Source organism: Rhinolophus ferrumequinum, chromosome 23 (assembly GCF_004115265.2).
Source record: "Rhinolophus ferrumequinum isolate MPI-CBG mRhiFer1 chromosome 23, mRhiFer1_v1.p, whole genome shotgun sequence".
NCBI classification, from domain to species: domain Eukaryota; kingdom Metazoa; phylum Chordata; class Mammalia; order Chiroptera; family Rhinolophidae; genus Rhinolophus; species Rhinolophus ferrumequinum.
In genome coordinates, this window is record NC_046306.1 from 21,874,765 (window position 1) to 21,899,084 (window position 24,320).

At 52.1% G+C, this 24,320-nt stretch overlaps 1 protein-coding gene and 1 pseudogene across 1 annotated transcript; both read right to left on the minus strand.

The window, feature by feature from the left end:
* Nucleotides 1-216: 216 nt before the first annotated feature.
* On the minus strand, nt 217-22,774 carry EFCAB8 (EF-hand calcium binding domain 8; the record flags this gene model as incomplete). The annotated part of the gene is given in 11 exon segments (XM_033095485.1): nt 217-291; nt 1,018-1,378; nt 2,801-2,994; nt 4,367-4,518; nt 4,861-4,928; nt 10,735-10,954; nt 14,665-14,789; nt 15,300-15,613; nt 18,465-18,600; nt 21,126-21,229; nt 22,676-22,774. Coding segments are annotated over 11 exon segments (1,848 nt in total), but the record flags the coding sequence as incomplete, so codon positions are not given.
* Nucleotides 5,580-6,992, minus strand: LOC117015925 (V-type proton ATPase 16 kDa proteolipid subunit-like; annotated as a pseudogene).
* Nucleotides 22,775-24,320: the final 1,546 nt, after the last annotated feature.

Consider the following 24,320-nt stretch of genomic DNA (forward strand, 5'->3'; position numbering starts at 1 on the left):
CTGCTTATACTCGTCCCCAACACTTAGCACAAAGCCTAGAACATACTAGTCTCAAGGAGTGTTGAATGGATGAACGCGCAGATGAAGCTTTGGACATTACCCGTCACTAATGTCCTGTGTGGTGTTCCAACCACCAGCAAAGCTAAGGTTGCAGGAACCCATGTGAAGTAGAGAGAATAGTCAGCTGCCCTCACCTCCCACACGCGCCCTTGCTACTCACACGTCATAAGTGATTCCCTTACTCCATCCGGTCGTGTAGAATACTTTGTTCATATGGACAATCCCACTAACCTGCTGACGATAAAGGAAAACAGAACTCTACGGCGCCTCAGAGAAACCGTGTCTTCCCAATTGTGCCAAGCAGCAAGCCAAACTTCTCCATGCGATGAGCATTCTCTAAAAGGGATACCACGCATTTTGCAGAGCGTTCTCACATCCCTTTACCTCAGTTAATGGATTTGGAGGAGCCAGATAGGGTAGGGATCCATGTCCATTTTATAGGGGATAGCTGGAAAACAGACCGGTGACGTGGCTAAGGTCAAATGACTGGGTGATAGGATCGGCATCTGTACTCGGACCCCTGGCTTCCTGGCCAGGTGCTCCTTCTGAGTCGGTTAAAGGACTGTGCCAGAAAGGTTACTAATGGGCTCGAGTCCGAAAGGGGGACAGCCGGCTTTGCTCTGTGCGCCTCCCACAGACTGTCCCTACAACCCTGTGAGGCATTTCTCACACAGGGAGAGCCACTGCTAGAAATGCCATCCCAAGCGCTCACATGTAGGGTAAGAAGTGCTAACAAACTAAGAGCAAGAGCAGCTAACATTTGCGAAAGGCTTATGAAGGACAGGTGCTGGCACCTAGCTACACGCGAGGACACGAAGGCTCGGGGAAGCATCAAGCTAGCCGTCTATGTGCACAGCCTTTCAGGGGGGGCATCACAAATAGTGAGCCCCAGGTTCACAGGATCTGCGCTTTGCTTCTCAAGCGGCCCCCTGGCCCCAGCTGATGGACCAGACTGACCTCCAGCTTGTCCGAGTGGGGGAAGGTCAGCAGGCACTTGCCAGGGCTGTAGTTCCACATCTCCACGGCGCCGTCATGCAAACCCGTGAGCAGGCACTGTTCTGACTCCTCCAGGGCGGTGGCAGTCAGTTCCACGTGCTGGTCACCAGTCACAGAGAACTCCATCATGCTCTTGCCCATCGAGATGTCCCACACAGTCACCGTGCCACTCAGGCAGCCACTCACCACCTGCAGAGGAGCGGACAACTGGGGCTCCACCACAGGAGAGTGCCCCCACTCCCCAGGGCAGCTGCCACCTGTCAAGGCTGGGGCTAGCCCAGCAACGCCTCCAGGTACTGAGAAGACAGGCATTCCGGCACCCCTGCGGGGGCCAGTTTGGTGAAGTCCCCTTTAACTCAAAATGGCATTTATCAGAATCTATCCAGATAAAATAATCTCTAATTCAGAAAAAAAAAAAAGTTTATTGACACATCATTAATCATGGAGGGAAAAACACACAGGAAATATACTAACTGCCCGCTAAGAAGGGAAGTGCTGAGAGTAAAGATGGTCACTCCACTCGATGAGACATTTTGCTGCCATTACAAGTGTTACAATGCACCAATAGCAGATGAGGCTATTTCAGACCAACCCTCCTGCTGAGAACATCTAGAAAAGCTGGAGGGGTGCGGTATTAAAACTGTTTGAAGGGGGCGGCTGGCTGGCTCATTTGGATAGAGCACAGTGCTCATAACACCAAGGTCGCCAGTTCAATTCCCACACGGGCCAGTGAGCTGCGCCCTCCACAACTAGATTGAAAATAATGACTTGACTTGGATCTCATGGGTCCTTGAAAAACACACTGCTCCCCAATATTCCCCAATAAAAATTTAAAAACCTGTTTGAAGGCACTGAAGAGCCCTAAGGTATGTGGGGTGGTGGTGCCAGGAGCCAGGATGCAAGGGAAATGCTGAGAGATGGACTCTGGCTTCATGTGGCCCAAGGCCACCTCTGCAGCAGACACAGGTTGCCCTGCCCAGAGCCCAGCCCAGAAAAGGGGTTCCAGTGGAAGTAGGCAGGGGGCCCAGGGGCACTTTCTGTCCCCTCAGCTCCAAAACCAAGTGCCCACACGATGTGCCCAGTTGCTTTGCCCAGCCTAGAGGTCTCACAGGGTACGAGGCCTCAGTGGGGCCACCCCTTCCTCTCAATCACAAATGACACCCTCGTCTCCCTTTCTAGATGGAACCTTTCCATCTACTGGCTGCTGGTTGTCCTTACAGCCCACTAAGCTCCCCTCTTGTCACAGGCCCCCTGCCACCCTGCACAGTCAGCCCCCGTGCTTCCTTCCGTCTGTCCGGTCCTCTAGGGTCAGGGTCAGGACAGACTGCACAAGGGCAGCAGCTAAGTGAAGCTCATACATAGTGTGCATATCCAGGTCTCTCCAGGTTCTCTCCTTCAGAGGGGCCACTCAGGTGTGGCCCTGCCTGCCCGGAGTTCACGAGTTAGCAGGAAAGTCACATCAAAGTGACAGGACAGAGTTATGAGGGCCATAACTGAAGGGAGCTTGGAGGGGGGCTCCTAACCTAACTATGGGGGTCAGGGTGAGCTCCAGGAGGGGAGCCTAGAGGATATACAGGTTGGGAAAAGAGCAGAGAGCAGCACCATAGAGGGTGAAAGGCTGGGGGCCTAGGGACAGTCTTCCAGGAAATGCCAAGAGACGGGAGCCTCATGGGCCAGGCCACAGCGTCTAGCAGCTTCGTCCTCACAGTCTCGGGAGGGACACAGTCTCGGAAGGTGACCGTGCCGTGGGTAGGACTTCAGACCCAGCCACAGTGGCCACCTTCTGTGTGCAGCGCTCGCTGAGCAGGTGCTGCAGATGAGGGTGTTGGCGTTCTTGAGGAAGTGGGCAGTGGTGATGGGGCCGTTTCCCAGGGCCCAACTCTTCCTACAGAAGGACTGGAGGCATATGTAGTCCTGCGTGACCCACACACGGATATTCTGGAGGACAGAAAACAGGCAAAGAGGCTGAGAGCTGCCCCTGAGGCCTTGGGGTGTGAGCAGGGCCAGGGGCACAAGCACCTCCAAAGAACACCCACTGCGCTAAGTGTCTGCACGAACTACAACCCGGGGCAGAGATGTTCTGATGTTCAGACGAGGAAATGGACGCTGTCTTTCCCCCACGCCCGGCCTCGCCCCAGGGCCTCTGCCCTGCTCGAGCGGCTGACGCTCAATGGGGGAGGACCAAGCAAGGCAGCACGCACCCCTGCAGACCCTCACGGCTTCCATGCCAGCCAGGCAGGACACAGAGAGTGGCTACCAACACTGTTGCCCAAAAGGCCCACCTGTCCCCAGAGGAGCTCCCTCAAGTTCATCCCAGGTCGAGGAGCTGTCCCTAGAGAGGCCCCACGGAAGCCCCTCCAGGATGCTCGTGTCTCAGAGGCATGGGCAGCGAGCTGGAGAGGTATGGACTGGAATCCACACCCTGGCTCTGCCCATGGCAGGCTGACGATTTCAGCAAGCCCGTCCCGGTCCCCTCACCCCTCCAGCCTCAATCCTTCAGCAGAGCCCATGACGCCCAGCTCCCAGGGCTGCCGGAAGAATTCAACAATGTGTTGGGGAAGGTAGGAGGGTAGCCTGGGTAATTCAAAGGGTCCTGCCAATTCTCAATTACTGAGTCCCAAAAGACACCAACTTGTCCCCTGAAGGAGGGTAGCTGGAACCACTGGCTGCATCCCCACACTGGCCAGAAGGCCCACCCGAGACGCCCAGCAGACAAGTGGTACCCTAAACCAGTAGCTGCTGTGGAGCAAAGTGACAGGGGCCCTGAACTAGTGAGCCCCAGGCATTGGGGAAAGTTCCAGTCAGTTTCTGACAGCCAGGGCCGTCGAGAAGGAGTCACTAGAAAAGCGAGAAGTACAAGTTTGGGTCTGGGGGAGGAGTCGGGCAGGGAAAGGGCTCAAATGTATTATATGCCTACTGTGTGCCAGACGTGACACTGCTCTTTTACCCCCAGTTCTCCTCTAAACCATTTGACAACCCATTCTATGATGAGGTGACTGAGACTCAGAAAAGGGAAGGGCCTTGCCCAGAACCAGAAAGCAAGCAACCAGTCTGGGCACCAGAAGTCAGCTCCGGTGGACTGCTTAGAGCTGCGCTCAGGGCCTTGTGGTGACTCCACCTGCGCACCTCCCTCTAGGCCTCGGGCCAGGTGTGGGACCATGGGCAGGGCGGTCATACCACTCCCCTGGGCCTCAGGTTCTGCCAACTTCCGGTCCCCTGGCTGGCCAAGCTATATTATTGTCCCCAGGCTTGTGTCTCTACCAGGAAATAGGAACTGGGGAGAGGGGGGTGTCCCACACAAGGGTGGCACCTTGTCCTTGGAGATGCTGAAGAGGGTGCTGCACCTCTCGCCGTTCACCAGGATGTACGTCACCGAGGTCTGATGCCCCTTCATCAGCCACACAGGATTTTTCAAGAAGAAGGGGTTCCACAGGCAGATGACGGGATCATAGCCACCGGTCACTGGGGTCGAAAAACAGGTACCAGCCTCTTGGGGCCTACGCTGGGACCTTCTCCTGGGGCCAGGCCTCAGACCCCAGTCAAGCCTGGCAGATGGGGGCGTCGCTACCATATATCCCTCTGCTCCTCCCACCCCGCCCCCTCCACCACCATGCCAGTCAGAGCCCGTGTCACCATACCACCCCAGGTGCCCATGAGTGTGGACCAGAGTGGCAGGAGAGGAGGCCAGACAGAGGCCAGAGGCTGCGGGGCCTTCTCCTCGGCTCTGATGTGCCCCATGTCCCCGGCAGCCCTCACCCCAGTTCTGCCAGGCTCACAGCTTCTGCGTGCATGAAGATTACTTACCCAGGAAGTTCTTGTCTGGGCAGTAATCAAAGCAAAGAGTCCCTTTTCTTAAATTCAGCACCGAAAACCTACAACAGCAAAGGAAGGATGGTAGTGGCCTCAGGGGAGCCTCTGGAGCCTGGGGTGGGGAGGAGCTGGAGTCGGGCTGGGGGTTTGGGGGGAGGCTGGGAGAAGCCACTACGTCTCCATCCAAGGAGGGGAGCAGCCCCAGAAACCTTGCCCAGGGCTCACCCTGCAGCTGAGTCAGGGCCTCAGGTCTCAGCCCCAAACCAGTAGCTCATGGAGGAGGTACCCACCTCTTGCCTACAGATAAATGCAGCCCAAAGCAGGAGCAACTACTTACAGATGTAACACATTTGCCTCGTTCCAAAGGCAAACTTTACTTTTCTATTTTCCCAGTCACATCTGAGAACTTTATTGGACACGACTTGGGGCCCAGCACACGGCCCCGCAGAGGGAGCGGAAGGATGGTGGTTCCATCTAAGAAGTCTCAGGGCACATGCGAACCCCACAAGGTGACATTCACTTAAGATTATGATATAGTTGGGAGATGGACAGCTGCTCCAAGACGTGTGAACAGGTCAAATCTTTATAAATAAACATCCAGTGAAGAGAAAATGACAACTCTAATTCACCCGTATACAGAGAGCACTCTAGATGGGTAGGGGTGGCCAGGGGACTGCAAACTCACTGGTCAGGGACCTGGGTGGGTGATGAGTGGGCCCATATGTCCACAGCACGGGACGGGGGGGGGGGCAGGCAACAGACGATGGGCAGTAGGATACTGCACATTTACAGGACCAACTACGGGGGGGCAGCTGCCCCGTGCGTGTGTGTCAGGCTGTTCATTCTGGAATGAGGAGCGGGTGGTCTTTACAGCATATTCTGTGTCTGGTGGGCTTGGAGAGGGGCTGCTGTGTGGAACGGATGAGGGCAACAATGAGACCACGGAGACCCAGCACCTCCGCGAAGATGAGAATCAGGACCATGCCCACGAATAGTCAGGGCTGCTGGGCAGCGCCCCTCATGCTGGTGACCCCCACAATGCCAGTGGCAAAACCCATTGCCAGCCCACTCAGGCCCACACTCAGGCCAGCGCCCAGTTGGAGGAAACCCCTATAGAGACTGATGCCTTCATTGAGGGAGTTGGCGACGAGGACCGCTACCACCAGGCCCTAGATGGCAACTACGCCAGCCATGACCCCTGGGATAACGGACTTCATGACCCGCTCTGGCTGCATGACCGACCTGGCCGTGATGCCGGTGACACTCTTGGCCATACAATAGGCAGCGCCGACGGCACTGAAGACCATGGCGGCTGAGGCACCCATGACCGCGAAAAACGAGGCATACTCGGGGCCGCTCTTGGCCTTGGACATGTCTCGATGGGGAGGGAGTGAACTCAGCTGGCCAAGGTGAGGACGAGAACCAGCCGAGCAGCAGGCAGGTGGCAGGCAGGCGGTGGGTGGGGAGTGAGAGGTGAGAGGTCTGGTGGCAGCAAGGCGATCTGCCGGCAGCCGTTGTGCTCTAAATACCAGACCAGGCAAACTTCACTTGATCTTCACCTCAACTATAGTGGGACATGTGTCCCCCCACCCATGACACTAATCAAAGAGGGGGGAAGGAGTTCTGGGGCCAAGGAGGAGGCAAGAAAGCTCCTGGGTGTTGTGCCCCTGCTCTGTGCTGCTCCCAGCGCTGGGTGCTGTCTCATGTGTCACCTGGACCCCTCACACAACCCTGAGAGTGTCATTAGCCCTGTGCCACGATGAGGACATGGAAAGGAGAAGTTAAGGAGCTTGCCCATAGTCACAAGGCTGGTAAGGTAAGGGGTCAGGATTCAGAGCAAGGGTGGGCTGGAGGCTCAACTCCAGGAAAGGAAGAGATGCAGCAGGTCTGGATGGGGCTCAGGGGGCCAGGGTGACCCAGGCAGTGTTTCTGGGAAGGTCAAGTCCAGCAGTGCTCATAGGCCCAAGAGCCCTGAAAGCTCAGTGCCTTTGCACATGCTGTTCCCTCTTATCCACACATCCTGTCCTGCCCCCTCCTTCTACTTAAACTCTCCCTTCAAAACTCAACTCACCCTTTGTTGAGTAACTATCTGAAAAATTTGAAACATTTATTTGTAAAGATATATGTACCCTAATGTTCATTGCAGCATTATTCACGGTAGCCAAGACATGGAAACAATCTAACTGCCCTTCAATGGATGATCGGATAAAGAAGATGTGGTACATACACACCATGGAATATTACTCAGACATAAGAAGAGATGAATAACTGCCGTTTGCGACAACATGGACGTATCTTGAGAGTACCATGCTAAGCGAAATAAGTCAAACGGAAAAGGACAAGAACCATATGATTTCACTCATATGTGGGATATAAAACAGAAAGCAACAGATGAACAATCAAAACAAACAAACAAAAAAACCCATAGACACAGATAACAGTATGGTGGCTACCAGAGGGGAAGGGGGGTGGGGAAAGGTTAAAGAGGGTGAAGGGGGTCAAATACATGGTGATGGAAAGAGACTAGACTTGGGTGGTGAGCACACAATGCGGTATACAGATGACATATCACAGAATTGTACACTTGAAATTTATATAATCTTATTAACCAGTGTCACCCCAATACATTTCATTTCAAAACCCCTCAGCTCAAAGGCCCCCACTGTAGGGCACCCCAGCCCTTTAAGGCAGCATGTCCCTCACTGAACCTGCCTCTGAACTGGCTCCTCCACCACTCCTGGTGTCATCCTGGAGGGTCCCTCTCCTCACGTCCATTATCCAGCCAGTTCCCAAATTCCACATCCTACCGCAGCCCTGGCCGCTGCTTAGTTCAAGGCCCCCCTTCCTTTCTGTTGTCAGCCTCCTAGCGGCCTCTTAACCTCCAGTCTTGCTCCCCTCCAACTGCTCTCCCCTCCACAGACAGGATTCCCTGAAAAATTAAAATTTCAGGAAGAACGACTGACTACATGACTTTCATTTATCGTCAAACCGGATACATCCTTCTCCACGCGTATATGTGCAGAGCCATCTTCGGAAGAATGGTCACAAAACGTTACCAGAAATTATCTCAGGCTGATTCACTCATTCAGAAGCCATTCAGTCACTGGCTTCTACACCCTTCCAGGATCATCAGGGCCATAGATACGACGTCCCAGGCTTCACGGAGCTTCCCTTCTAGAGGGAAGCAGCCTAAGCAAGTAAATGAACTGAGACGGGGAAATGGACATTTACAGATCATGGCAAGTCCTGCAGGGAAGTAAACAGGTGGCTCTGGCGGCATAGCTGAAGGAAAGCAGGCCTACAGGTGGCTGCGGTGCAGAGAAGGATCTGGAAGGTCAGAGGGAATGCAGAGAAGAAGGTCACTGCGAACAGTTCAGGTGGGAGATGAGTGTGTTGGTAGCAGAACTGAGAGAAGAGAGGGGAATCAGGGGAAACACTATGGGTCAGTCCACACATTCAGCACAGGTCCTTCGCACCCTGACCCGGCTCCTGCATCAGATTCACCGCAGGCTCCGACTACCCGAAGTACTCAGCTCAGGCCGACTGCGGAGAAGCCAGACCCTCAGGGCCACACTGCCTTGGAGGCTGAAGCCACTCCAGAGGCAGTGTTTGGGATGGCAATGCCGCGCCCCACCTGCAGAAGCCTCGCCTTAAGAGGCCTTCACCAGGAACGGGAAACCATCAAGCAGTCAATGGTGCCACCTGCCGGCCGTTATGTGTACAGCATCCTGACAGGAAGGAAAGGTGTGTGGGCACATGTGTATATTCTTCAACCTACTCCCAAAGTGTATCTCAAATCCCTCCATCTCCACCTTACTGGCCGACTCCAGGCCACCATCATATGTACTCTGCATGACTACAATGGCATCCTCCCTGTTGTCCCCATTTCCACTCCTGCCCACACATACTTTACTTGCCACAGAGTAGAAAGAAGGTGCTCCTATACGTCAGACTACACCATTCGTCTGCTCAAAACCATCCTAGAACGCTGTTTATAGCTAATTCCAAATAATGGTAAAAAGATATTTTTGAGACACTTGGGAAAAGATTAACTTAGACTAGGTACTGGTGATATTAAAATATTACACTATTTTCTCTACTTTTGTGTGTTTGTAATTTTTCATAATAAAAATGTTAAACAAAAAATAAAAAAAAAACAAGAGCATATGAGGCAGAGAGGAGCAATGCAAAGGCCCTGGAGCAGGAGCATGCCTGAACCACACGGGGCCAGTGTGGCTGGAGTGAGAAGGTAAAAGAGATGTGATCAGGAAGGCAGCAGGGCCAGACACAGGGGGCCTCGTGGCCACAGTGAGTTATCCCACAGATAGCTTCCTACTGAAAGTTCCCCGTAGAATCAGGCATTCTCCAAAGCCCCTTCCTCCAACCTGCAGTTAGTTCCAGGACTTGGGTGGGAATACGCACAGAGTACTTTGGTTGATAAGACACTGATCTTATACTGAGGTCAAAGGCCTGCTCCAAGACAGTCCCCTCCCCCACCTCAAGCCTCTAGTTTCCAGTCTGTAAAATGAGGAGTTGGACTAACTTAGTCCTACCATCCCAGAACTGAACTTTCCTCTAGAAAACAACCAGGACAGGAAGGAACAGGCCGAGATGGGGCCTAAATGGCACTCCACCTTCCCACTGTACCTCACCCAGCTGTTCCCACAACACAAGCCTCAAATTTCCTATTGTTCCCCCAAGACAAGGGGTATGCAGTTCATTACTCAGCCTGCTCAGGAGCAAACATCACAGACCCAAAGGCTCCACTGGGAGCCTGCTAACGACCTGGGACAGTAGGAAAATTGCAGAGGTGAGGGAAACCCCGCCAAAAGAAACCCCAGGAGAAAATACCTACTGCAAAGTGCAGAGTGAAAGGCGCACGCACGCTAGAACAATAGAAATGGGACTTTTGATAATGGAGTGACAATGGGGTTAGATAAGGGGAGGAGTGGCACGGGATTCCAGCTTTATTTATAATATTTTAACTGTTTACGTGGACAAGGTGTGTACACAGACTTGTGTGACTAACAGCTGACGTTAAAGGGAGGCAGGCCAGTAGGGAGGAAGGGAGGGAGGAAAAAAGGAAAGGAAAGAACAAAATTCACTCTGGGATAGAGGAATCTAGAATGAAGGAAATAGATAAGGACTCTCTCCAAAAACAAGTGCTGCCAGTTATTGAGCACGTACCACAAACCACGTTCAGCAGAATAATCCTTGAGGTAAGTCAAGTGCGGTTATCACTCCTTTTATAGACGAGGCAACTGAGGCTCACAGAGGTGAAGCAACTCACATTCTTTCCTTTGTTTAGAAAATATTTTTCTGACTGCCTACTTACACTATGGACCGGCTTCTATGCTGATTTTTGCATAGAAATTTGTGGATAAAAGAGGCCCTATTTTAATTTTGCTGCTGGTGGCAATGCCAGAATGATGATTAAAACCAGACTTCATGAAAGTTTGTGAGGAGTCACAAGGGAAAAAAATGTGTAACTATGTATGGTGATAGATGGTAATTAGACTTATTGTGGTGCTTATTTTGCAATATATACAGATATCGAACCATTGTTGTGCACTTGAAACTAGTATGTTATATGTTAATTATGTCTCGATTTAAAAAAAACAGACTCCAAAGCCCGTGCTCTAACCACCACAGCCCACTGTTGACCCACAGGACACAGTGCTTCCTTGGACCTGGTGTGATCTACAGGATACGGCACTGCCCACAGGCAATGCCACTGTCCCCAAGGTGAGCCTGCCTTTGGCAGGGATGGCCACATGTGGCTGAAATAAAGCCAGACCCCTGTGGCACTGTCACCACCCACCTCCCTCCCAGCCCCACCACCTTAGCCTGGAAAAAGGTGCTTCTTACTTGGGGTTCTTGGGGGCTTTGGGTAACAATATTGTCAGCACCAGAGAGGACTTTTCAGTGGCCGAACAGGACGACACCAGGTTCATCTGGGGAATGAACTGGACCTATTGACACCAGTTGGAATGGAGAGCCTGGGAAGAGGGCAGCAGTGGTAGGAGACCCAACCCAATGACAGGCTGCCTTTCAGGCCTGGCCTTCAGAATGTGGCAGGTGTTGGGGGCTGGAAGCACCCGGAGATTGAGTCCAATGCCCTTCTCGTGATCACAGCTCTGACCAAGTGATAGCCCTAGCCCAGGTCCTGTGACCAGGGGTGTGTGGCCATCGCTTGTCAATGAAAAGGCTTCAAAAGCACTCAAGCTTTCTGTCACATGAACTCTTATTTATAACTTACAGGACAGGTCAGTCAGCCCCCGACTAATACTGTCTGTTGCCTCATCCCAAGGCGGGAGAAAGGATGGATTAGAGTCTACATAGCCCACTATCCCCCATCATTCATGGAGACCCCCACAGATTAACCTATGCTTCTGAGCCTCACCGCTGCCCTCCATGTTCATCAGGACATGACAACATTATCTGGTACGACTTGGGCAACAAATGACCGAGACCCACAAGGCAAGGAGTGGTCTGGCTGGACAGGCTCTGAGTTCTCGAGCTCCAGCCCTGTGGTCAGACTCAGTGCTTGGCCTCCCAATCCAGAGATTTTCCTCCCTGAGAAAAGAATGGAGGAGTTGGAGGGGTCGTCAGGCCCTTAGCCAGGTTTTGTATGCACTGTCTCACTGAGTATCACGGTGAAGGGACCAAATCCAAGGCACTGAATGGAACCTGGGACACTTAGCAACTTGGAGGGAAACCAAGCCCACGATGAGATTCCCACAGACAATGGAAAAAAAGAGTGCTAGTGTGTGACTCTTCCTGAGAGGCTTCCATGGCCTGAATGACCAAACCTGCTCAAAAATAAGCATGAGGAACCCTGGACCCCGCAACTCAGATGCCCTCAGTATCAGATTCATTCATTCGTTCATTTGTTGAACAAATATACTGGGAGCCACCAAGCCCCAGGCACTGGAGACAAAACAGAGCACAGAACATGCTAAGTGCCTGTTCTCAAGGAGCTGTCAATCTCAGGAGAGTGACCGGACAAGGTACCAATGGATGAACAATACAAAGGTGGGAAGTGGTAAGCTGTGATACTGGGATTTACAGTAAGAAATATATATATATATATATCTTATAACACAGCCACGAATTGAGCATGCTCATCCCTATTTGATTAAGGGAACTGGACACAGAGAAGTTAAGCAACTGGCTAGAAGTCACTCAGAGCTAGTCTGTCCAACTCTTCCCAAGTCGACACACTGCTGGGCCCACCTTCATGTTCGTCCCCAGCTTCAGTCAGCATGTGGCATGGAAGGTCTGACACTCCAGCTTCATCTGCCACTGGTCTTTGCCCCCAGTTCGGGCACAGAGCTCCTAAAACCCTGGGAATTTCCTAAGCGATAAGAGCTATAAAGGTATCTTGCTATTTATAGCAATCCCCTTTCAACCACACCTGAGTTTATGTTAAGGAGGTGACTTTTGGAAAGCACCTAAGGATGGGGGCTAGTTGCCAGGGGAACCAACCATGTGACTGAAGAGTTGGAACTTTCAGTCCTACCTCCTGACCTCCGGGGATAGGAGAAGGGCTGGAGGTTGAATTTAATCACCAATAACCAGTGATTTAATCAATCAGGCCCATGCAATGAGTCTCTGTAAAAAGTTCAGAGAGCTTCCAGGTTGGTGAACACGTGGCGATCTGGGGAAGAGGGACGCTCGCCGAGGAAGCTCCAAGTGCCTCCCCGTATTCCTTGCCCTACACATCTCTTTCATCTGGCCATTCCTGAGTCACATCCTTTTATAGTATAATCCATAATCTAGGAAGTAAAATGTTTCTCTGAGTTCGATGAGTCACTCGAGCAAATTAATCAGCCCTAAGGAGGGAGGAGACTGTGGGAACTTCCTTTCTATAGTCAGTCTGTCAGAAGCACAGGTAACGACCAGGACTTCTGACCGGCCTCTGAAATAGAGGGCCACCTTGGGGGACTGATCCTTACTCTGTAGGATCTGCCACTGTCGGAGTTGAACTGAACTGTCGGACACCCAGCTGGTGTTGGAAAATCGCAGGATGGTGTGGGGGGAGAAAGCACACATTGTAGTTAATGTCAGACTCCTATAAGAGTTGCGGGGTGAAGGGACAAAGGCAGAGGCAGGCAGTAAGGCGGTTCCAGGCAGATTGGTTAGGGACTGGAAGGAAGCAGAGAGGAGGGCATACAGGTACCTAGAGGAGGAGTATTGCAGCCTGAAGGAACAGTACGTGTTAAGGCCTTGAGGTGGGAAAGGGCTTAGTGTGTTTCAGAGAGAAGCTACTGGGGGGATTCTGAGCAAAGGAGGGACATGTCTATATTCCCATCTCATAATTCCTCTGGCTGCTGAACAGAGAAAGTATTGAGTGGAGGAAGGACGTGGGGGAACAGCTCATAGCAACTGCAGCCATTCAGGAGAGAGGTGATGTCCGTCGGGACCAGGGCTGAGCAATGAAGTTAAGCAACTGGCTAGAAGTCACTCAGAGCTACTCTGTCCAACTCTTCCCAAGTCGACACACTGCTGGGCCCACCTTCATGTCTGTCCCCAGCTTCAGTCAGCATGTGGCATGGAAGGTCTCATCTGACACTCTAGCTTCATCTGCCACTTCTTTTCTGATCCACCACTCAGCTCAAAGACCACCACGACCTCCCTCCCGTGCCAATTCCCAGGGTGGTACAGAGTGACCCGGGCAGGTTCCAGGAGGCTGATGAGATAAGGACGTAGCAGGCCCACTGCTGTGTCCAGGGCAGGATCCAATTTCTGTTTAGCCAGTAGGGGACGCTGTCCCACCAAGCTTGGCAGGAAGTGTCACTGAGGTCTGGGAGCCCCTGGAGAGTGTCCTGCTCAGAAACTCTGGCTGGAAGCCCAAGAGGCCACTGTGGTGTCCTGGATAGAGGGGGTCAGTGTCCCTGTGGGCTAGGGCCTCTGCTTGCCTCGGCCTCCTCTACATGGATCAGAGCAGCCTGGCGGCCCAACACTGTGCATTGAAGGTTCCATCCTAGACAGGCCCTAGGGCCTCAGGATCCGTGCCCCTTGGCAGAGCAGTCGCAAACAGCATCCTTCAGCATTTGGTTGTATTGGGAGAGAGCCCAGCAAGCGGTTCAAGTACAGACTCTGGGGCAGACTGCCTGCCTGCCTGAGATGTCAGCTGCCAATTACCCACTGTGGGTCCTGTGCAAATGCTTCACCCCTCTAAACCTCTCCTCCTCCTCTCCTACTGGGCTGTGACAACAGTAGCTCCGTCCTGGCAGTGGGTGGGTGATGGTAGGACATGTGCCCAAAGTGCTCAGCATGTGAGAGCTCAGTAATGGTCGCTGTGCTGTTCTCACATATGTGGAGCCAGGCTCCACAGAGCCTGCTTTCAGGGCAGCCGCTACACCGCACCCCTACTCCCCAAAAGGCAGCTCACAGCCAGAGAGCAGAACCCTCCTCACGACCATGGCGGAAGTTAGCACCAACATCCCAAGGCCCAGAGTGGGTGAGTGACTTCCCCAGGGTCACACAGTTGGCACAGGTTCATTCTTCCTGGGATGAGGAGAGTCCTGAAGCCCCACCCTCCCTGGCTCTTACCTGCACAACCTCCCACCTTCAGAGAGATTGCCTGTCTCCTCAGCCCCCTCCTGTCTCCTCCTGTCATCCAATCTCCCTGTGTCCCCACAGGCTGCTCTGAGCTGAGTCTGTGTGTGCACTGCTATCTGAGCTTCTGCAAGAGCAAGCCTTCCGAGGGGCTCTTGAGCAGGGAGGTGGAGAGAGGGAAGAGCACCCTGGAACAGGGCCTTCCCCCCCCACATTCCCCAGCATCTTAGCTACCCCATTTGGAGGTCCTGGGGAGGACTCAAGGGTTGAACAGCCCGTTGGTCACATTGTCGGAGGTGAAGACAATGACGTTGCCTTTGGTGTCCCCAAAGCAGAACACACCCCTGTGATAGTCAGACCTGGGAAAGAGGGAGACAGAAGAGGCCTTGGAGTCAGCTGTGTACCCCCTCCCTGGCTTCCAACACCTTCATCCACCTTGGGGTGAGGGCTCTTCCTACACGACTTTCTAGCCTTGCTTTCAACAGCTGACAAACGTGAGCCCAGCGGCCCAGATCCAGACCATCAGAGAACCAGGTCCAAAAGAAACCAGGGTTTTCTTTTTAAACCAAACTAAGTGAATCCCTCGTCCTCCGGCTGTTCTTTGTCCATCCCCCTCCCATTGGACTGCAACGTTCCCAGAGTGCTCAGCCACAGCAGGACAAGCTCTAGCAGCGTTTGAGGACTGACTGGGTTGGGGTGGGAGAGGAAGAGGGGCTGTCAAGGCCTCTGAGAGACTGGGAAAGGTGACCCCGAGAGAGAAGCAACTTGGGGGGGAAGGACATAGGCACACTGGGCGGGAATCTTTGCAGGGCCTTTTCCAGAGAGGCTTTCTGGGGGTCCCAACACCACGAATCTCCCAGGAGACCTACCAGTAGTCCATGACCAGGACACAGCCGTCCAGATCGATGAAGGTGAAAGCCCAGGCACATTTATAGTTACTAACATCAAAGAACTCTGGGAAGAGACAGAAGGGGAGGCAATCCATGCTCACAGTCAGCTCGGCAACAGATCTGTCCAAATGCAAAGGCAAGACTCCCAGTGGCCGAGAGGAGGCCGGAGCAGCTGCCGGGGTCTCACCTATCTTCTGGTCAGAAGACGCAATCGCAACCAGGTTCAGGTTATGGAGACACACCATGTCGATGACCCACATCTGCTGGTTATCGAGAGGCAGGATCTGGTTAAGCTGGCCAGAGGAAAAGTAGAGGAGACCTGGGCTGGGAAGGAGTGGCCAGGAGAGTGTACCAGGAGCACAGGGGCCCCATGCACCCTCTCCTGCCACCCAAGGCCCTGACGTCAAGCAAAGACCTGGAATGGCGCCCAGTGCAACCACTAATGTTGGAGCCTTGGATAAACTCCATAACCTCTCAGGGTCTCAGTTTCCACATCTGTAAAATGGGCTCAACCTCTTTTTAGAGCAGTGTGAGAAACTCATGCAAGTTTTAAGTGTGTATAGTTTGTGATCCCAGGATCCATTTCCAAGACACATCTATGGACATGTTCACATGTACTCACAGAGTAAGGGCAGACGCTGCCACATGGCTATGACAGCAACAGGCCAGAGGCCACCAGGGAAGGACGGCTTACATAAATCCACACCACGGGACACCACCCAGACATGAACAGTGTGGGAGCTGTGTGCATACCAATAAAGAATAGTTGCCAAGATCCATTATTAAGTGAAAAAGCAAGGCAAAAAGCAGCATTATAATGTGCTATAATTTGTGTATTTAAAAAGAAAGGTGGGATGTATGCATAGGCTATCCATGGAAGAGTACACCAAAGCTGGTCACAGCAGGGAGAGATTAACTTTTGACTGTCTGCCCCTCTGTATGCCTGAATTTCCCCCCCCCAGTTTTACTGAGATATAATTGACATATAACATTATATTAGGGTTTTTTTACTGTTTGTTTGTTTTGTCTGAATCTTGTTTACCATCTGGTGGTGTCATCTGGTCCAAGTGGCTTATTAAAGAAAAATTGTCCTGCCAGGTTGTGAGGAATAAATGGAATCATGAAAGCTAAAGCAGCTAGTGTGCCGCCCAGCACCTGGTAGGAGTTTGGAAGCCATGGGTGCCCTTCCACGCCCTGGTGCCCGCCTCACTTAACACTGATGCAGACAGAATTTGCACTGGCCCTCCAGGCGGGGCCTGCCATGAGTGACAGCATGTCAGCAGAAATGAGCTGCTATGTCCAGGGAAAGAGGAGGCCAGCCTGACAGGCGGGGTGGAAGAAGATGGGAGATGGCTTAGGGATGGCCAATTTGTATTTTCCTCCCACAGGCTCTGAACTGAAGAAAGCGGAGAGGGGTTTGATCTGAAAAAGGAGGGAGGGGATGTTGGAAGGCAGTTCCTCTCGGTGGATATTCGGAAGGGATGGTGAAGGCAGGGGCAGGAAGCAGGCTGTTCCGTCAGAACCCAGAAGCGCCAAGAGCAGAGGCCTGCACTAACCGCTGGGGCAGTGAGGACGATGAGCCAGGGCCCCCATGAGGGCTGTCCTCGCCCAGGGCTGGGGTCTAGTCACACACAGGGGAGGTGACAGTAATACCTAGCACCTCCGTTTTCAGAAAGAAACCGAGAGCCCTAGGGAGCTTCAGTGACTGCCCAAGGTTGCACAGCTAGTAGTGAAGCCCAGCCCCAGCGCGACTCCACGGCTTTCCATCGGCATGACCATAGGTGGGCAGGGGTTGCTCATGGATCGTGCGTGGCAGCTCACTCTTGACAAAACTGCTTGCCAAAGCAGCCCCTCAAGGTGGGATGCCCAGGTCTCCAGGGCCCTCCAGGGCAGCCTCCTTCTGTCCTCCTCAGCCCTCCTGGGCTTTGGCCCTTGAGGGCACTGAGCTCAACCACAACCAAGAGTTCTATTACGCGAGTTTCCCCCGTCCCCCATCCCAATAAACACAAGAGAAAAAGAGGGTGGAATGTGCTAGAAACCCTGGCCTCAGGAACATGAGTGTGAATGCCCCTTGGTCCTGAGTTACCAAGTGTAGCCAGGAGAGTCACTAGACTTCCCAGACCTTAGTTCCCTCCCGAGGCAACTGGAAGGAAGCGGGGAAGAAGGGACCAACCAGCACCCTCCTGCCCCAAGGCATTACCCATGTTATTACAACTGGGAAATCCTCTTACAAAACCCAGTTACAAAAGGAAAGGCTGCTAAAAGCCCTCATCGCTGGCAGCATCTCAATAAGCCTTTCTTCTCTAGAGAGTGTGCCTTCCTCATTTGCTGGAGGATTCTAGACTCGTCTGTCAACACAAGTACACAAGCAGGTTTGCCTGAGTGTTTTATCACTCACTGCGCTTGGCCAGGAGCTGATGACATGACAATAATGATGATGTCACTGTTCCCTGGGTACTTGCTGTGTGCCTTGACCTGCTCCAAGCACCCTGCACGGACTATGTCATTAAATCCTCCCAACTGCCCGGGAGCGGTACCATTACTACTCCATTTGACAGATGAAGAAGCTGAGGCATAGAGAGGTATATAACTGGCTCAAGGTCACACTGCTGGAAGGTGGTGCAGTTGGGATTTTTTTTTTTCCCTAACCCTAACCCTAAACCCTAAACCCTAAACCCTAACCCAAGCAGTTGTGATTCTAAGCCAGGTGGTCGGGCTCCAGCGCCCAGGCTGACAACTACTGTGATTTCCTGCCTGGTGCTGGCAAAGGATTTGAATCAGCAGGACTTGGAGAGGGAGTGGGTGTGACAAAGAAAGGAAAGGAGGCTGGTGGATATGCTGCCATTACTGAGAAATAAGCCTAGTGGGCAGAGAGGCCTACAGCGAAATGCAGTTTGGACAAACTGGGTTGGAGGTGTCTGTCAGACATCCAAGTGGAATGGACATCCAGGTGGAATCCTGCGTACAAAGAAAAAATGTGAGGCTCACAGTCCCACCGTGAAGCCAAAAGCTGGGCCCAGGAGCTGTGACTGCAAGTGCAGCCTGCCCAGCCCAGGAACCCCGAGAAGGAGCCTGTGCTGGGTCTGGGGTGCAGAGGCTCTCTGACCACCCCCACATTGTGCTCCATGAGTGGGTCCCACTCGCCCTAAAGGAGCTGATCAGCGAGAAGGACTCCGACCAGACCTGCAGGATCCCATCCTTGGTGACAGTCAGGAAATGCCCAACTTTCTTGAACCGCTGAATTAAAAACTCTACTTTCACCACCTCACATCCGTGATTCCTGTAGGAAGCGATGAGAGGGAGAAGAGCCCAAACAAAAAACAGAACGAAGACACAGAGGAGGAAGGACTACAGCAGGCAGGAGGGGCTTTGCTCACACGCATGCACGCGTGCACACACGCACACCCGAGAAACTCTAGCAGGCTCCGTGAGATGTGGGACTCTGCCCCTCCACCAAGTGGATTGCCACCATTATCAATAATGGCCAAAAGGAAAAGAGACCCACATATGATGCTTGTGTGAGACGGGGCTCCCAGAGCAGTAAGCTTATCCTGTGAAACAGCCAGTCCGCATGCTTATGATGGGATGGGTCAGATGAGACAGAGAACAGAGGTCTTTTGCAAACCTTTTATTGGAAAAATGGTCCTCAGAAGGTGAGCAGAATGGGCCTTGTGACTGAAAACTGAAATAACAACTGATTCCAGCAACTGCTCTACTGCTCTGGGGCAGAGAGCGGAATAAAGCCCAAGAATGAGAGGAAAGTGGACAAGGGGGCAATGAGAAATCAGGGGCCCATGCACACAACTCTTCGTCTCCAAGGACATGCCCTGACACAGCAAACAGCTCCTGGAGCAGGCCTGGCCTTGCAAGCAACCACGTCAGCCATCCCAGCAAGCTTCAAGTCTACCTTCCAGTGGCTTCTTTCCAGCCCCAAAGTTGGCTAAGCCAGCTATCTGGCAATTAAAGGGCACCGCCATTTTCACTTCCTGACACAGCACACTCTCTCCCATTTGATGTGCCCACACCTCTGGGCCCCAGCAGGGCAGGTAATGTTACCTCACCTTACAGGGACCCAGGGGATAACCACTGGCTTAGAGTTATGTCTTGGTTACCAGCAGAGCTGGAACTAGAACCCAGGCAGCTTGATCCATACCCCAGCCAGGTCCCTTTCCAAATGATGTGACCTGTGGTTAAGGATAACCCAGTCACTGTGGAATTCTACTGCATTACAATCTCTGCAGAAGAGACGGGAAGATGTGTATCTGGACATGGCCGTCCTCTCTCTCTTGCCCTCAGCCCACAGCTCTGTCCAGACCCTGATGAATATTCTCAATCACCCCTCCAATCATCATCTCCAATTCCGCCTCTTCTGTCAGGGCCAGAAACTATGAGGAATAGACACAACAGGTGAGAGCTATGTAGTGAGGAGAGCCCTAGGAACTGTCCCCTCATGATGTCTTGGTTTCCTCATCTACACAATGACAGCACCTCCACCTCCTAGGACTGTGGTAGGATCGAGAGATGTGTATTTGGTGAGCTGAGCCAACCTTTAAAAGCTACCCTTTCATGAAGGTCATTTGGCTATTTTCTGCACCAAGCTGGAAATGTTCTCTGGGTTTGTAGGTTGAGCAAATAAACAGGAGAACGAACATAGGGACATGCTTCTTGACAGTTTTTGTCCAGGCCCTTTAAGCACTCTTGGGAATCTAAATGTCCCAAGGAAATAGACCAGTGAAGGCTTGGCTATATCAAGCAAAGTTTCCATGTCAAAATTTATGATTACAAAATCTTTTGCCATTCAAATTTATTGGCTATTCCTCAGTTAAATCTTGACCAAATTTTTTTAAAACTTACCCTTTCATGGTTTTCATTTAAACCATCTTGTCTATTAAACTCCAGGTTGCTGAGGTCAGGGACCATTTCTAGTTTTTGGTGCTCCCCATGTCCTGCTTCTGAGGACGGACCCACCACAGCCCCTCCTAACCTGGCCACAAATGTAGGTCACCACACCTTGTACCAGAGGTCCCAGCTCCTGGCCCCGGGCCACCAGAACAAGGCTGTTAACAGCTTCAACCAGAGGTGGGCTCCTGAAAGGGAGCCAGTGGCCTACAGGCAGCCCAGCTCAAGAGAGCTGGGCCCCCAGCCCAAATCACTGGCCTACTCCTCATTCATAGGGTGTTTTAGGGGTGGGAGCAGACAGGGTCACGGCACAGAAAGAGGAAGAGGAAACAGGAGGACCACAGGACACAGGGAGGAGGAGCCACAAGGAAAAGCAAGCCAGCAGGGCCATGCAGAAATCAAGGCAGGATCAGAGCTGCATGCTTCAGGAGTGATAGAGAGGCCTCTCCAGAGGACTGCGGCAGGCTCAAGGAGCAGTGGCTCTTTCCTGCCGTGGCTCTTACTCCCTGTCGCCTCAGGGGAAAGCCTTGTCCCCGCTACGTGAGGTATCTGTGTTCTGTGGATGAAACTGCCAGACCCACTCAGCACTGGCCACAGGAGGAAGGAGGAGGAGCAGTGTTGGGGGCATAGGGACTGGGAGGGACAAACAGAGCATCCCCACCACTTTCATTTTACCCCTCTAAGCCTCGGTTTCCTCATCTGTAAAATGGGGACAAACCCCTACCTAATGCTCACACCCACCTACAGAGGCTGGGAGGAGCTAAAGGACATCAAGCACCAGGCCCGGTGCCAGACCCTTGGTGGCCCCCACAAAGAGTGGCTCAGAGACTTAGGAAGGGGCGATTGCTGCAGGGCTGGCGTAGTCCTGTCCAGACACACCCTTCAGTCCAGGGAGAAGCTCCTTACAGGGCAAGGATCCTCATGGGCAGGTGGAAGCACAGGTCGTACTGGCTCTTCCTCATCAGCTCCTTTCCTTGGAACTCGCGAATCATGTAATCCACAAAGTTAGGCTACCTCGGGAAGAAACACAAGACAGGGAGGGTGTTGGCCCGACAGTCTGAGCACTGGGCTTTGGGAACCTACGCCCAGCTTCCAGCGTCCTCCCCCATCTTTCCCAGATCCTTCCAAGGGGCTCTGGGAGCCCTCTGAGGCTGGCCACGGGAAGCAGCCAAGCAACAGAGCTGTTCTTGGATCTGGATTGGGTAACGGGCCTGAGTATTTGCGAAGACAGCAGAGCAGTACTTCTCTTCTCTGTGCATCTCTGTAATGCTAGATACATCTTCACCTCACTTCCACTGCTGTCTCATCTGAATTTCTTTGTTCACCCCACTCTATGGATAATGAGGCTGTGCGCTTATAAGTATAGATGAGCTGCCCCGGCTCAACTATCGAGTTAACAGCAGGGATGACCCGTAAGCCAGGCCACTAGGGCGATTCCAGATCTACTGATCAGCCTCATAACAATACGGCCACGGCCAAAACGGACCAGCAGGTGAAGATATAACCAGAAATAGGGAGATATTTAAGAAAGAACATTGTGTCAATGGCAGAGAATACTGGAAACGTTTATTGTAGACTATTAAAAGAAATGAAAGGAAAAAAAACCCAAAACCAAAAAGCACCCCCTGTCAGCCAAGGGGGTATGATGTTCCGGTTGACACATGGGCTCCTGAGGTAAACTCCCCATGTCTGAGACAGGCTCACCTGCTACCTGGCTCTGCAACCCTGGGCAAGGTTCTTAACTTTTCTGTGCCTCAGTTTTCCAATCTGTCAAATGGATGTAAACAACAGTACCTACCCTATGGGATTCCTGTGAGGTTTCTGTAAAATAATACCTAAAATGCTTAGCACAAGGCCCACTATAAATGCCGGTTATCATTGCCTTCATCGCAAGGTCAATACGGCAGACAACTTTTTGGTACTTTTCTGTATTCTGTATTCTTAAAATGCTATATAGTATATGCTCACTGTAGAACATTTAGAATCAGAAAGAAACAAAAGCATTATTATTAATGTGCTCTAAAACCCTGACATTTTTAGATTTAACAGCCACTGATGTGCCTGTTGCTGAGTGACCACAAGGATCCATGAGATGGTTGTAGCAGCAGCTGGAAACCCCTAAGCTGGACGGAGGCTGGTGGCAGAACAGCCACGAGGCAGGTGGAGGGACCCTTCTGCTCACTGCTGTGCCCTCAGTCCCACTCACGCAGGGGCCACTCACGTTTGTTACATTCTCCTGAACCCAGGGAGGGGAATAAGCTGCAATGATCCCACAAAAATCTCAGGAGGGCCCCCTCAAAGACTGGAGGTTCCCTCTATCCAGCATGCACCCCAGAATCCACAGGAGGCTTTCTGATGTTGTGACTGCCCCACCTTCAACCCTCCACGTGCTGCTCCACTGACCAAAGACTGTACCCTCCAGCCTCCCTGCAGGCAGCAGGGGGCGCCCTCCTCACCCAGGTGATGAAGCCATTACAGTCTGTGTCCACCTTCAAAAACAGTGCCTCTAGCATCTCATCTGACACATTGTTCAGATTCTTCTTCATGGCCTTAATGAAAGCCTTCATGTCCAGGGTTTGAAAAGAGAGAAGAAAGAACAATGTCCACTTTGGCACAGCTCATCTGGCCCCACCACTGACCACGGAGTTCTACGGTGTCTGCGTGAAGAGGGAGGACACACAGAGAGTCATGTTTGCTGAGTTCTCTTTCGCATCATCTGTTTAACGTTCAATCACCCCACAAATACTGACTGCACACCTTCCACTGTGTTGGCCCCATGATGGAGGGGTGGGAGGGCGGCAGGTAGTAAAAAAGATCAAATCCCACTTTCGAACGAATAAGACGGACCAGGCATCAAGTCAAAGAAAACTGACGAAAACTCAAAAAAAGAAAAAAATAATGGCAACAAGAAGACGTAAATTCAAACATATAGAGAGGTGAAGTGCAATTAAGTACAGGCAATTAAAACACAAACTGGGGGGCCGGCCCGGTGGCTCAGGCGGTTAGAGCTCCGTGCTCCTAACTCCGAAGGCTGCCGGTTCAATTCCCACATGGGCCAGTGGGCTCTCAACCACAAGGTTGCCGGTTCAATTCCTTGAGTCCCGTCCACCAAGGGATGGTGGGCTCTGCCCCCTGCAACTAAGATTGAACACAGCACCTTGAGCTGAGCTGCCTCCTGGATGGCTCAGTTGGTTGGAGCGCAGGCTCTCAACTACAAGGTTGCGCGGGCTCTCAACTACAAGGTTGCCGGTTTAAAAAAATTTTTTTTTTAAATGAGGCACTAAGACCTGGAACCAGGACCAAAGCCATTTGGCCAGGAAATTCCAGTACTTAGAGCAGTGGGGGCGGGGAGCCTGTAGTGGGGTAGGCCATGGCCTCCTAGGCCCTTGGACTCCTTAGCTGATGGAGAGGGACAGGGTTAGAGGAGGAACAGAGTGGGACACCCCATAGCTCAGGGCCCAGGGCAGGGGCCCTTCTTGCCTGAGTCTAAGAGAAGAACTGTACTGTCAGTATGTACAAAATCATTAAGCACAGAGAAAAATACGGAAGGACACACACTCGGGTGCTGATATGGGTTATGGGGAATTGGGGGCTTACGTGGCAAAAAAAGGTGGGCAAAGAATAAACGAATACAGAAACGTCTGTACTAACCAAAGGCATGTGTAGCAACACATTTATATAAAGCAGGAAGTATGGGAATGCATACAGAAAATGAGTACGTTTCATTTTGCTTTAAAGTCTTGACAATGAAAGTTACTCTCACCAGTGAAGGAGCAAATGGCCACTGCCTGCCTCCTGGTGTGCTGCCCTCAGGACCCATCACCTCGGGAGTATTACTGACAAACATGCATAAACTGAACCGAATCAGGAGGAACCAAACCCAAACTGCAGGGCATGCTACAAAATAACGGATTTTACTCTAAAAATGTCAGTGTCATGAAAAACAAAGGCTAATTAAAGGTGACTAGAGAGGCCCACCAACTAAAGGCAATGCGTGACTCTGAACTGGATCCCAGACTGGGGGGAAAAAAGGCCTAAGGGCCATTATTAGACCATTGGTGACGTTGGAACACAAACTCTACATTCTTAGATATCGAATTA